The sequence below is a fragment of the Euprymna scolopes genome, chromosome 44 (genome assembly GCF_053919585.1).
Source record: "Euprymna scolopes isolate OS-2025 chromosome 44, ASM5391958v1, whole genome shotgun sequence".
Classification (NCBI taxonomy): Eukaryota; Metazoa; Mollusca; class Cephalopoda; order Sepiida; family Sepiolidae; genus Euprymna; species Euprymna scolopes.
The window spans coordinates 15,516,486-15,531,485 of record NC_136525.1 but is presented as its reverse complement, the minus strand read 5'-3'; the positions used below and the strand labels follow the sequence as shown (position 1 = coordinate 15,531,485).

The 15,000-nt window shown below is 33.9% G+C and overlaps 1 protein-coding gene across 1 annotated transcript in view; it reads left to right on the top strand.

Annotated features, from left to right (window-relative positions):
• The window catches only part of LOC145268709 (A disintegrin and metalloproteinase with thrombospondin motifs 16-like), a 720,286-nt gene that overhangs the window by 676,587 nt on the left and 28,699 nt on the right, over window positions 1–15,000 (top strand). The window contains exons 17-18 of the mRNA XM_080124247.1: window positions 8,878–9,128; window positions 13,841–13,997. Coding sequence (XP_079980373.1) covers window positions 8,878–9,128; window positions 13,841–13,997 — 408 coding nt within the window. The remainder of the gene's footprint in view (window positions 1–8,877; window positions 9,129–13,840; window positions 13,998–15,000) is intronic.

Below are 15,000 nucleotides of genomic sequence, written 5' to 3'. Positions count from 1 at the left end.
ATTTTTACAACGTTTCGGTCGATGTAACTTCCGACCTTCTTCAGGTGTATCTTGTCGAACTTGGGAATGTTTCTGTCGGACTCGGGAATTTGGACAGAATTTCGAGCGGAACCCTTTATTTACTTCACCGGGGGGGATGGGGTAGCGTGCTCTTGTTCAGTCAGCCATGACCTTATAAAATTGCCAAAAAGGTGTCATATCATATCATATTATAAAGAATCTATTTAAGTTCAAAATCCTTGTGCCTGTATACTCGTAGCTAAATTGAATATTGAAATGCTTATATCTTTGGTTCTATGGGGCGAAATTACATGAAAATTTAAATAATTTACCGATAATTTAGTTTCGTAATGCCATGACCTAAAGAGGTTTCACACTTATTCCTGTTTCTGTAATCCTTATTGACTTGATATTGTAATAAAGTTCTTATATAACTCTATGTTTTCCCTTCTTAACTTATCATATGTGCGTGTGTGCGTGTGTGCGCGAAGCTTCGTTCCTATAGGCTTCAAAACGATTATTTTTAATTTCACACAAATCTACATTATGTGACTGGGAGTGTTCTTAGATAGGTTTTGTATAAGAGTGTCTCCGTTAGCATCGAAAAAAATCCGATTAAAGAAAGAATAGTCTGATTTTGGCCCAAGTTAACACCCTTATACCGCCTAACATAACCTGTACATTTGAGAAGTTTTATTACAACACAAGCGGAATTGCCTGGTGTATAAAATAACAGTAGGTTATTTAATATGACAGGGTTGTGTTCGAAATGAATGTTGCTGTTTAGTGCACAATTTAACCATGATACTTGACTTTTGTATTTAAAACTTTAATTTAAGCTATTCTAAAACAATCTATCTATCTAACTATCTGTATATATATATATATATATATATATATATATATATATATATATATGTATATATATATAAAGTGAAATTGTCTATGTCTGTGTGTGTACATTTCCGTAACAAGCTACTCTGTCAATTTTCAGTCTCCAGACTCGAGATTTGACATAAGGGGTATCGAGATTTGGGAAAATCTTTTTGATTGGTTTTCGGCCAAAAATTTGAATGTCAAGGGGTTCAGCGATTTGACCTTTAAGAACTCTACCAAACTCCTCCTCCAATTTTGGGTCTAAACACTTGAATTTTATAGATTTAGGTTCCTTGGACATGGATCAAACTTTTTAACTTGATTTGAGCCCAAAACAATAAATGTCAGAATTGGAGTCAAAGTTTTAAAAACTTTAACCTTTCAACCAATTTTTGGGTCTAAACATTTGAAATTTTACATAAAGTGTATTCAGACATAGGAAAAGCTTTTTGATAAGTTTATGGCCGAAAATTTGTCTGCCGAGGGGTCAAAGTTAAAAAGATTTGATTTTGCGGTCTCTAGCAAACTATTTAGCCAATTTTGGATTTAAACATTTTAAATTTTACATAAAGGGTATTCAGACATGCAGCAAGCTTCTTAATCAGTTTTTTGGGGGGGAAATTTGGTTGCCAATAGGTCAAAGTTGAAAGAGTTGATTTTTGCAGAAACTACCAAACTTCTTCGCCAATTTTTAGTTTAAACACTTGAAATTTTAAATTAGATGTAGGTTCCCTAGATACAGTCAAACGTTTTAACATATATATATATATATATATATATATATATATATATATATATATATATATATATAGAGAGAGAGAGAGAGAGAGAGAGAGAGAGAGAGAGAGAGAGAGAGAGATTTTGTTATTGTTGTTTTTTCAAGCGATACATACGGTTAATATTGGCTCCGCCTCGGAGCTCATTTCTTTATTTACTTAGAAAGTCGCCCTTTTTAATTTGGACGTATATAACATTTTTATTTATTTATTATTTTTAAAACAGTAATCTACGTACACGCGTGTTTCGAGGTCATTACCTCTCGTCAGCGTAGTTCAACTGTTTCTAGGGATCGAACCGCAGACCATATTTACCACAGTTTGGTGCCTTAACCGTTAGGCCATAATCCCTAGATTAATTATACTGTTTATTTTTATAGCTTATAAAATAAGATTTTGTTATTGTTGTTTTTTCAAGCGATATATACGGTTAATATTGGCTCCGCCTCGGAGCTAATTATATATATATATATATATATATATATATATATATATATATATATATATATATATGCATAAAGTAATGAACAGTGCATAGGGACTGACCAAAGCCGAGCTGAACTGCCCATAGCAGAAGTACCCGTCGTTGACTGGGTTCAAAAACAGCCTACAGAAAATGGATTTTGATTGATGAAAGTATGATAGGTTATGAAAAGGAGGGATGTAAAGAGATAGGTTTTGATGCTCAAAAATTTTACCGGAAGCAAAATATGATGAAAGTAAAGATAATTTTCGCAAAAATATATTTTTTATATCAACTTTGTTTCCATTCGTAACCAAGAGTGACTAACAAAATGATGTTTCCTTACAAAGAGAAAATGTTATATATATATATAATAATATAAAAATACAAGAAATAAATTTTACCATAGACAGTAAAAGTTACTTTTATGGTAGAAAAGTTCATTGGAAATTATTTCAAGTAAACAGCATTAAAAACTATTTCAAAACAAAAAAAAACATGAACTGAACTTTTATTGACCATGGTAACATTTATTTTTTGCATATTTATTTTTTCGGGTAGTCGTTTGTTGGCTTTTCTGCTAAACACTCTTACTAAATATTATCGACGAAATATCGAAAAACAAACAAACAAAAACAGTTTTGACAAATAATGAAGCTTTACTTACTTTAGTAAAATAATCCGAAACAGCAAAATGGGATATTGAAAAAGTAAACACGTAATTACTTTAGTTTTTTAAAGCAAAGAATCGATATAAATATGAATAAGAAGAAAATGGCGACCTTTTCAAGCAGAACAGCTTCGTTTCAGTTTTACAGTATTGAACGGTGTAGTATTGCGCCGTCGGATTCAGGGTTGTACTATTGTAATGTAAAGAACACGCAGAAAGGCTTGTAATCAACTGAATTTCTTCTAGTACACTGACAAAAAAAGCTTTAACAGATATATAAATAAAAATAAAAAGGTTATGTAAATGTTTTTAAAAGACACGTAATCACGTGAGTAGGATTTTTTCTTTCTTTTGACACGATAAGAAGTAACGTTCTTATTTTTTATTATTTATCTATTTATCTATTTTCGAAAAGGTTCCACGTGCAAGTGGAGAAGGAAAAAATACAATTACGCAAAATTTGTGTCGAGAATTGTCTTAAATTCCGACTTCCTTTTTTGGGCTTTCACTTTAATAAGAACGTGAATTTATGAGGTGAATTTATTCGACACAATATGATTCAACTCAAAAAAATAAATAAAAGCTAGCGTGAATTAAGATTAAAGTTAAGGTGTTATTGTGTGTGGACCTTCACCTCTTTTAAAAAACCTTGTTAAACTTTGTGACATATTTACATTCTATGGAGGGCAGGCGCGAAGGAACACCCCATGATTTTATTATACCATATTTCTTCAAACTGAAACATAATTATCAAAGTATACTTACGCAAATAGATATGAAAAGTCTTTGTTAAAGTTTGTGCCATATTTCCATGGAGTACAGGCGCGAACGCAGATCCCACAATAGTATTATACCATCCTTATTTAAGTTAAAACATACTTATCAAAGTATTCTTATGTACATCTATATCAAAAACACTTGTAAACGTTTTTTTTTTTTTCATTTTTTATTTCCATACTTTGTGAGCCAGGCGCGAACACAGACCCCACAATTTTTATGAACCATCGTTCTGCCAGATCAAACATACCCATTTCTGATCATCGATACATCTTCTATCATTATATGTAATCAGTTTTTTAAAATAGTCAACCGTATAAGAGCCTATTCGTGACCAGACACACACACACACAGACGTTCAGTTTTATATATATATATATATATATATATATATATATATATATATATATATATATATATATTTGTGAAATTGAGAAATATATATACAGTGAAATTGAGAGAGAGCGAAAGAGAGATATGGAGGGAGGGAGAGAGCATCCATTATATATATATATATATATATATATATATATATATATATATATATATATATATATATATATATATATTAACTCTGTGGATCTTGCATTTATTGTGTTTAATTGTTATTATTTTTGTTGTGTTTCTGTTAGTTTTGTTTGTTTTGGGTTTTTTTTTTTATTTAATTTTTTTTTTTTTGTTAATAATTAATTATTGTTTTTGTATTTTTCTTATTTTTAAAAATTTTCTTTTTGTTTTTTCTTTCTTTCTTTCTTTCTTTGTCCCATTTTGGGGAAAACTATTTATTTCCGGTGTTCTATTCAAGTTTTCTTTTTCTTTTTTTTTTTTTTTCTTTCTGACACCTTGTTGGTGCGTGACAGTCATTAAAATGCCGGAAGGTTTTTAGTTTCTTTCTCTTTTATTTATTTTTTTATTATTCAAATTTAAACAGTAAGCTAAGACAAAAACTATTCAACACTTTAAGCCCGCCGGGGCAATACTACGCGTGGGAGGAGAACAAGTAGCGTGAGAGACTATTACAGAAACAATACACAAACGTAACAAAATATATATGCAGGCATATATATATATATATATATATATATATATATATATATATATATATATATGTATGTATATATATATATATATATATATATATATATATATATAGTAATTTATAAAATGTATATGGCGATTAAGCTACACTGAATATTCTGCGTTTCATCCACTATAGGATTCGTCAGGCTTATGCGCGAATTCTGTGGTTGCTTCTTGTTTTTATATATGTTGAGGGTTTCTAGTTAGCCAATCAGCTTTCTAGTATCCACCGCGCCCCTTCCTATCAGCCAATGGGCATGCATTTTATCGAACAAAGGATCTGTTTTAGAACTAGGTTAGTGGTTTAAGGTAGACGTTTTCCTTCCTCTTTTATATATATATATATATATATATATAAATATACCTATGTGTACATCCACATGCACATATATATATGTGTGTGTGTGTGTGTGTGTGTGTGTGATCGTTTATGTATATTCATGTTTATTTAATTTATTTATTTGTTTGTTTTCTATTGTTATTGTTAGTTTTAAAGCTATTTTGTATCGCTATCCTAGAATAAGTTTTATTTTGTGAACACAGTTGTTTGCTATTTCTCGTCTACAGTTTAATAGATTTTGAGGTTCTTTAAAGTACAGGATAGCAAATTTTTCATGGAGGCATAATTTACATGGGTCGTCTAAATGTCTGCACGTGGTAGTTTGTCTCATTATTTTCCATTCGACTACCGGCGAATGTCCGCTTTCTTTGAGTTCCCAGTATTTATTCGCTAGTGTTGTTTTTATACGGTATATATATATATATATATATATATATATATATATATATATATATATATATATATATACTGCTGAATTCATTAATTACAAAAAATCAAAATAAAAAGGCGAGGTTCATCCGGGCTTGCACACTGGATCATTCGATTTGTGATCGAAGGATCTATCACTGAGTTATGTTTCCAGATGTCAGCAAATCTTGTTTTTTTTTGGGGGGGGGTAAGAAATAAGTTATTTGTTGAGATTTTATTATCGGTCTTACCGGTGGAACCTAAAATATTCCCCTGTAAAAATGATTGTTTTACATATAAGAGAAAAAAGACTATTTTAAGGGTCGGATATGTTCGATTTTCGATACTTATCGGATGAATTTCTGTACAAAACATATCTAAGAACACTGCCAGACATATAAATTACCTTTGTGGGAAATTTGCGAAAGATATAATTCTCCAAGTTCTAAATATCAAGTTTTCTCATTTGATTATTTATTAATTTTCTAAACTCACCTCCAACCCCACTCTAATCAAATCAACATGAAAGCAAAGGAGATGCCGTGTTTACCTGATATAAGCAATGGTAAACTTCAATCTAATATAAATATCATATATATATATATATATATATATATATATACTGCTGATCAAAAATTTAAGATTACCTAAAAATCTTTAAAAAGAAATCTTTTTTAAGGATAGATTTTAAACGCTTCCGACTTAAAGTTACTAATACTACAATCTAAAAGGTTATGGAAACAAAAAGGTACATTCCAAAAATTTTATTTAAAAATTTGCATTTTTATTAAATTAGGCTTGATTATAATTATAAGACCAAGGGTATAAATTGTTTGATTTATGGTAATTCTAATGTTTTTAGTTCTGTTAGAGATTAGCTATCACTGTGTAAAGGCGTTACCATGCCTAAAGTAAGAAAACTAAACGAAGTTGAGAGCTCTCGAATTCTAGGATTCCATAAGAAAGGTTTGTCACAGTGAGCGATAGCAGCTAAGGTAAATCGCAGTAAAACTGTTATTTGCAACTTTCTAAAGAACACTGAGAATTATGGAAAAGCAATATCCTTTGGTAGGGCCCTCAAAATTTCTGCTGCATTGAGTAGGAGAATCAGACGGGTTGTTATGAATGACAGAGGACTTTCTTCTAGTCAAATTAAGGCGGTTACATTGATTGTAGTCCAATAACCATCAGATGACACACCAAAAAGGCATGGTAAATAAAAGGCGTAAACAAATTCCTCGATCGCTGCCACGTCACGAAGTGAACCGTTTAAGATTTAGTTGTGAATACCAAACCTGGGACGTTGAGAAGTGGAAGAAAGTCCTGTTTTCTGATGAGAAAAATTTCAATTTAGATGGTCCTGATGGCTTCCAGCGATATTGGCATGACAAAAACATGACCCTTGATATTTCTTCCACACGTCATAGTGGTGGAGGGACAATGGAGCTACAGGTAGTGCAGGGTCGTCAGACAGCAGCTGGTTATGTTAGCATGCTACAAAAATCATCTTAGATGATGGAAGGTTATCGTTTGTGTGGGGATGGATGGTTATTCCAACAGGATAATGCTGCAATCCACACTGCAAGACGAACCTTGAGCTTTCTACAAGAAAATGAAGTCCATCCCTTGAAACGTCCTGCATGTTCACCGGTCTTGAACCCAATTGAAAATGTTTGGGGATGGATGACAAGAGAGGTTTATTGAAATGGCAAACGATATTCAACAAAAAATGAACTTCGTGGAGCCATCTTCAGAAACTAGAGCAGGATCCCCCGCACCTTAATGGAAACGCTTATTTATAGCATACCCCAAAGAATTTTTGAAGTCATCAAAAGCAATGGAGGTAGAACTAATATTAAGTTTGTTGAATGTTTTCATACACTTTTCATACAATTTAATAGAATTTTTGTCTCTGGTCTTATAATTTTGATCATGTGTAAAAAGCCTAATTTAATAAAAATGTAAATTTAAAAACTAAATCTTTGGAATGTGGCTTTTTGGTTCCATAATCTTTTAGATTGTAGTATTAGTAACCTTAAGTCGAAAGAGTTTAAAATCTATCCTTAAAAAAAGGGGTAAGCGATTTTAAGTGGTCTTAAATTTTTTATCAGCTGTGTGTGTGTGTGTGTGTGTGTGTGTGTGTGTGTGTGTGTGTGTGTGTGTGTGTGTGTGTGTGTGAGAGAGAGAGAGAGAGATAATAATGAAATGCGTTGTTTTGGAGAAACCACGAATAAATGCATTTCATCTGCACTTTAAAAATGGCGAATGGGGTATTTTTTCCTTCCTTTGTTTATTCTTGCGACGTTGGAAATACTATTTTCAATATTTTTCAGTTTATATGAAATATCATTTTCAATAACTTTTCACATTTTGTTTGAAATATCATTTTCAATATTGTTCACATTTCATTTAAAATATCATTTTCAATAACCTTTTACACTTCGTTTGAAATATAATTTTCAATATTTTTCACATTTTGTTTGGAATATCATTTTCAATAACCTTTCACAGTTCGTTTGAAATATAATTTTCAATATTTTTCATATTTTGTTTGAAATATCATTTTCAATAACCTTTCACACTTCGTTTTAAATATAATTTTCAATATTTTTCACAGTTTGTTTGAAATATCATTTTCAATAACCTTTCACACTTCGTTTGAAATATCATTTTCAATATTTTCACATTTTGTTTGAAATATAATTTTCAATAACCTTTCACATTTCGTTAGAAATATAATTTTCAATATTTTCACATTTTGTTTGAAATATCATTTTTAATAACCTTTCACAGTTCGTTTGAAATATAATTTTCAATATTTTCACATTTTGTTTGAAATATCATTTTCAATAACCTTTCACACTTCGTTTGAAATATAATTTTCAATATTTTCACATTTTGTTTGAAATATCATTTTCAATAACCATCCACACTTCTCTCTCTCACCCTCTTTCTCTTCTCTCTCTCACCCTCTTTCTCTTCTCTCTCTCGCCCTCTTTCTCTTCTCTTCTCTCTCTCACCCTCTTTCTCTTCTCTTCTCTCTCTCACCCTCTTTCTCTTCTCTGTCACCCTCTTTCTCTTCTCTCTCTCACCCTCTTTCTCTTCTCTCTCTCACCCTCTTTCTCTTCTCTCTCTCTCACCCTCTTTCTCTCCTCTCTCTCTCACCCTCTTTCTCTTCTCTCTCTCACCCTTTTTCTCTTCTCTTCTCTCTCACCCTCTTTCTCTTTTCTCTCTCACCCTCTTTCTCTTCTCTCTCTCACCCTCTTTCTCTTTTCTCTCTCACCCTCTTTCTCTTTTCTCTCTCTCACCATCTTTCTCTTCTCTCTCTCTCCCACCCTCTTTCTCTTCTCTCTCTCACCCTCTTTCTCTTCTCTCTCTCACCCTCTTTCTCTTCTCTCTCTCTCACACCCTCTTTCTCTTCTCTCTCTCACCCTCTTTCTCTTCTCTTTGTCCGTTCTTATTTCATTTCTCTACTCATTTCTTGCAGCTTACGTCCCCATCGTCGTGCTACCATCGGGGTCTCGTCACATTATGGTTCAGGAACGGGTGGCATCACCCAACTACATTGCGCTTCGTGCTGTAGGTGGTGACTATTATCTGAACGGAGAGAAACGGGTGGCATGGTCGGGTATCTACTCTCGTGGGAAACACTCGACCAAATTTTTGTATAGACGGCCTTACAACAGTCCTGAATCGCTGGAAATCGCCGGACCCTTGAAAGAAGACATTGTTTTGGAGGTAAATATAATTTATAAATCTAATATATATACGGCTATATGTCTGTCTGTCGGTCTGTCTCCATATTTTCAAAATTTCCGAAATGAAAAGTTGCAGAGCGGCGATAGGATCTTCAAATGATTGGATTTTTTACGAGCCGTTCTTTTATGGGTCTTTAGCCAGTAAAAAGTGTTTTCAAGCGGTCAAAATGGGTCAAAATTGAAAAAGGCGCTAAATATTTCCTACATTCACCTTAGTTTACTTTTAATTTTAGTACAGTGGTAACGTCACCAGCTTTGAATGCCACAGTTTCGATTCTAGCTGAGGGCACCTAAATATTTTTTTCTTTTGAAATCACGACTCTATGATAATATATACGAAATCTGGACAAATTAAAATATCATATTTAAGCGTATTTTACGATCGGATAAAGCTAGGCGCCCTCCCCCACTAGTGAAAATATATGGAAAATTAATGTTCTTCATTATTTTATTAACGTAACGTTTGAGAGATATGTAACAGAGCGCATATGAGCGTGTATGAAAATATCAGCAGCAAACGAAGGATGGATGGCAAGCGATTGTATTAGAAACAGGAGCGGCGTTTGAACGCGTATGCAAATTGGCAAGTGTGCTCGGGCTTGCGTCTGAAGAAGAAGAAGAAGAAGAAGAAGAAGAAGAAGAAGAAGAAGAAGAAGAAGAAGAAGAAGAAGAACACTACGTGATCGAGGAGAAACAAAGTCGGTGCTGAAGGAGACAGACGTCTAAAGTGAAAGTGAGAATGGGCCGACTTTAGCTAGCATGTGGTCGGAAGACAGAGAAACGTCTGACAGATGAAATCGACATATGTCAGTAAGAGACTTTTTAAGCGAGCGTCGAGACGGCGAGAAAGAAAATAGATTTAATACGTTATGTTACAGATAGATGAGAACCGTGAATGGATCCTTGGATTAGTGTTGGGACGTTTAATTGGAATTGGAATCGGAATCCACCGAGTAAATTATTCCTCGTAATATATAATATTCAATAGAGGATTGATTCTATAATAATACATATGCAATCTGCATAAATTAAAATATCATGTTTAAGCGTATTCTATGACCGAGCAACGCCGGGCGTCCAGCTAATCTATATAATTATAAAACTCAAATGATCTTGTAACGATGTATGTAACCCACTTTCCGGTTTACAACACCCAGTTGCGCATGTGCGCATGACCTGCGAACTGAAATATTAACGTTATTATTTCGAAATTTTTATTTAACATGGGAAGAGTGGGGTTTAAAATAACTTAAATGTAATATAGAAATGAACGATGTAAAAAAAAAGCAGACAGTATTAACAATTGTTTATTTGGATAATTTAAACGCCGCGAAAAAAAAAGAATACTTGGGACGCTGAAATATTAACGTTATTATTTCGAAATTATTATTTAACATGGAAGAGTGGGGTTTAAAATAAACAAAAAACAAAAGAACGATTGGGATGCTGAAATATTAACGTTATTATTTCGAAATTATTATTTAACATGGCAAGAGTGGGGTTTAAAATAACTTAAACGTAATATAGAAATGAACGATGTAAAAAAAAAGCAGATATATCAAAATTTGAATTTAACTATAATAAGTATTATGGTATCTGTTCAAAATTATGGTATCTGTTCAGTGCATATTTACCTATAAGTATGGCCAACCACTTATAATTCAGTAACTGTAAAAAATTTTCAACAATAATCAATTATAATAAACAGAACGACTCATAGAAATCTATCTATATTCTTTTTTCATTTTAATATGCTTTCATAGAAATGTTTCTGTTATGTACAAAAGGAAACTATTTTCTTTGCGTCACAAGTGTCATGCTCATACATGAATTGCATAGCTAATATAACATACTGACCCAATGGGTCACGGGTAGTCTAGTACATTATTAAAGTTCTTATTATTTATACATGCAATAATCGTTACTGACTACCCGTAGTTGTCTATTTTTTATCCTGGTCACGGCATCAGTTTTACAAAGGAGTAACCACATATCAACGCCCGAAAGCCATTCAAAAATAAAGGTACTGAATGTAAGGTGGTAGTTTAGTAATCGTTAATGTAGATTGAATAGAGTTTGATTATTTATGGGGACGGCTCAACAAGAACTTTTTTACATTGGACTTGAAGGCTACCATGTTGTAATCGACCGGGAGCAGTCCAATGAAACAGTGCTCCACATGTGAGAAGTTCTAGAAAAGGAACTTTGTTCATGGAATCTGCGTTTATATTTAGGCACTGATAGCGGGGGAAATTGTTGATAGTGGTTGTAGCTAGTTGGGTATTTTTGTGAAAGTTTGGAAAGGGAGTATAAATTGGAGCTCCGAAGAACACTTGCCATGGAAATAACGATAGAGCAGAGACAGGACGCAACGTCTTTTCTGTGAGAAAGAGGTTGCAGGAAAGAGAAAAGTTTTTTATTCAATTTTCGCCTAAAACAAGGCACAGTGCCACTTTGAAGTAGGGGGCTACTATTAGGGACGTAAGTTGCAGGGATATTATGAAGGGAGATGAGCAACAAGATGTCTGTTCACATTATACTTGAACTTCTGCGTGTCAGTACAATTCGGAAAGCAGACTCATGGAAGGGAGTTCCAAAGTCTAAGCAGTTCTGGGGAAGAAACTATTGGAGTAGAAGGCCTTCCTACACCTAGGAATCTGCATTGGGGTGAGATTTACCTGCTTGTCAGGTTTGTCGGGCATATTTACGTTGCAGGGGTGCAAGTGCTTGTAGTTCGTCAGAGCATTCACCATTAAAATACTTGTAGAACAGGCAGAGGGATGCAACATTTTTGTCAACAGATTTTGGAACAGAGGTTGAAGCTTAGATGACAGTTCAGGACCTATCAGGTTGGTGACTATCTTTTGAACCCTGCCCAGGAGTGGGAGACAAGTAGCAAATGCACCAGCCTAAATGTGACAACAATACCTCGATACATGTGCGAATGGTGGCCTTATAGAAGTACAGGATACTTTCAGGCGTAAGTAGCTTTCTAGCACGGTAGAGAGAGCCCACTTTCTTCCCAGCAGCCTTGGCAATGCTCTCAATGTATCTGTTCCAATTCATGTTTCCTTGTAGAGTTGAAACTCTACAAGGAAACATGAATAAAGATGTAATAAAGAAAGCGCCTGCGTGTGTGTGTATTGTGCGGTTATACAACTTACCTTCGGATGGGATCTGTGAGAGAGAGAAATTAAAGATGACAGCCATGGATTTATAAGGTGTAGTCTCGTGGAATCTCACGAGATCTCATCTTCCACTGCACACGTATGCAAATGGAATGGGGTGAGTTTTCTAATAAAATGACTGCTGGCAGAGGTGGTAGGAAGAACACATGTTGGAAGTTGACAGTGACGAATTCTAGCTGAACTTTTGCTGATTGTATTTATTTTATTTTGTTTTGCTGTTTAACTGCATCTCTGTGAACATTAGGCCGAGGAGTTTAAAGGAAGTACTTTTAGGTAATGTCATCGGCTACTAGGTTATGAAATCTATTTTGAACTCTATCAAGTCAAGATAGGATGTGCCGATCAACAGTACTCCGAACGTATTTGCCTCTTATTGCATATAGATACATAGATTGGAGTTCAGACGAGCACTTGCCATAAAAATAAGGATAGATCAGAGGCAGGATAGCAACGTCTCTTCCATGAAAAAGAGGTTGCAGGGGAGAGAAAAGGGTATCCCCTATCAGGTATCAAAGCCGGTTTTGAACAATGCAGACTTTGGAATTTCAAGCAGATCCTGCCCAGATGAAGCAACAGTGCTCCATCCTTGGACGTGCTTGGCTCTTATGCAGATAGAAGATTGCATCGGTGGTGAAGATTGCATTCTACTGGAGCGGTAGAATGACCCAACCATTTTTTCCAGTGATCAATTTCGGTAAATATATAATCATACGCTGAAAAGTTGAAAATAATCGTAAATAATCGTAAATACTTGTTTTTAAGTATTCATTGGAAGTTATCATTATTAGTAATTTTCCTAGGTCTTCAAGCATAGTTATGTATTTCAAGTAGCACTAGACAAATAAATGGGATAGGAATCCTACTGTCTTAAAGCTGGTCATGGTGGTCACTCATCTTTGGGGCATTATTTCTCACTGAGCAAAGAATGATGCATTCAGACGTAAAATATCGACCAAAATTTGGATACATCTTTTGGCGATTTATATCCCGGAACCAAATCATGGTCTTAAGGGATCCCAGGAGAGGATTATCATGGTCGCTTTTGCCCAATTGTAGTAGAGGAAACATTCTGTCTGTGTTTATGCTTTGTGAAGCAATCTATCAAAGGTGGTAATAGCTACTGTATCCAGGATTCGCATCGTCTTGTACAAAGCATTCTGACGATGTTTAAATGTACATATCTTCTAACTGCCCATTTACAGAGTTTGTTGCATCGACCACAGACAGTTGTACATCTCTTCTATCCTGGTCACAGCACCAATTTTAATACATACGTGATCAAGTCCTAAAACGTTAAAAATAATCGTAAAGTTATACATTTCGTTTTTATGCATTTATTAAAGTTTTCATTATTTATTTTAAGCATTTGTGTATGCCACAGTTCCTCATTTCTTCTATCCTGGTCACGGCACCAATTATAAATAAATAAACATTTGTTAAAAAGTTGGAAATTATCATAAATTCATGACAGTTCTCATTATTTACTTTTTATTTGGTTTTCCAGCTGTTAGTCCAAGGTCGCAACATGGGAATCATGTATGAATATACAATTCCAAAAACAAAGGATGAGATGTCATCAACAACAGACATGACAAACAGTTTAGTCCAAAGGTACAAGTGGGCAGTACAGGTGACTGCGTGTTCGGAACCATGTGCAGGTGGTAAGTATAATATAATCATCATCATCAGCAGCAGTAGCTGCAAAATATAACATGAATCCTTTTTATGTTTTTCGAGTCTTCATTTGTGAATAAGGCAGTGGAAGAAGATACTTCAGAAAATGTGCTTGAAGAATTCACAAGCTACTTGAAGAAATAAACATAGCTGTGATAAAGAACAAACATAAAATAGAAACTCTGCAAATATTTGCTCAATGGCGTCATGTATTTAGATGCATGATTTCTTCTTTTATATTATGTGAGCTTTTCCTTACGAGCTTTCCAGTGGGACGAATGAATACAGACATCTTGGATACATAATCTATGATATAAATCTCACCCGTCTGTTTTAATGTATGTATGTATATATGTATGTATGTATGTATGTATGTATGTATGTATGTATGTATGCATGTATGTTTGTTTGTATGTATGCCTAAAACTTTCGACAGAGGCGACGGATTTTCACGAGATTGCTATCGTTTTGAAGGTCAACCTTTCGGACGACAAATATCGAAAAATTGGCTAGAAACATTCAATCCTTCACCGTCAATTGGGCACCTTTCTACAAGGAGCAGTCGCTTTTTTCGCCGATATTTTCGAAAGCCATCCCCTCTTTTCGATTGACTAGCTTTAATTTAAACCTTTGCCACTTCCGGTTTGGCGATGGATGCAACGCTAAAGACGTCACGTTTTTTGGGGGGAGGGGGGGTTCACGTTCTTTTGCTCCTTCGTGGTACGGGTTCGAGCCTGCCTGCGACCACTAATTTTGTTTTTTATTTATTTTCATTTATTTTTGTTTTGTTTTTGTTTTGTTTTTTTGTTTTGTTTTTTTTTTTTTTTTTTTTTGATAATCTGGTAGATTACTGACTATTCGATAATTATCCGCAGAAAAAAATGAAAAAAAGACAAAAAAATTTTAATGCCCTCATACTTAACTTTCAATGGAATTTTCCATTCTCTACTCAAATTTTAACATTACATGGAAAATACCGTTTGTTTTTAC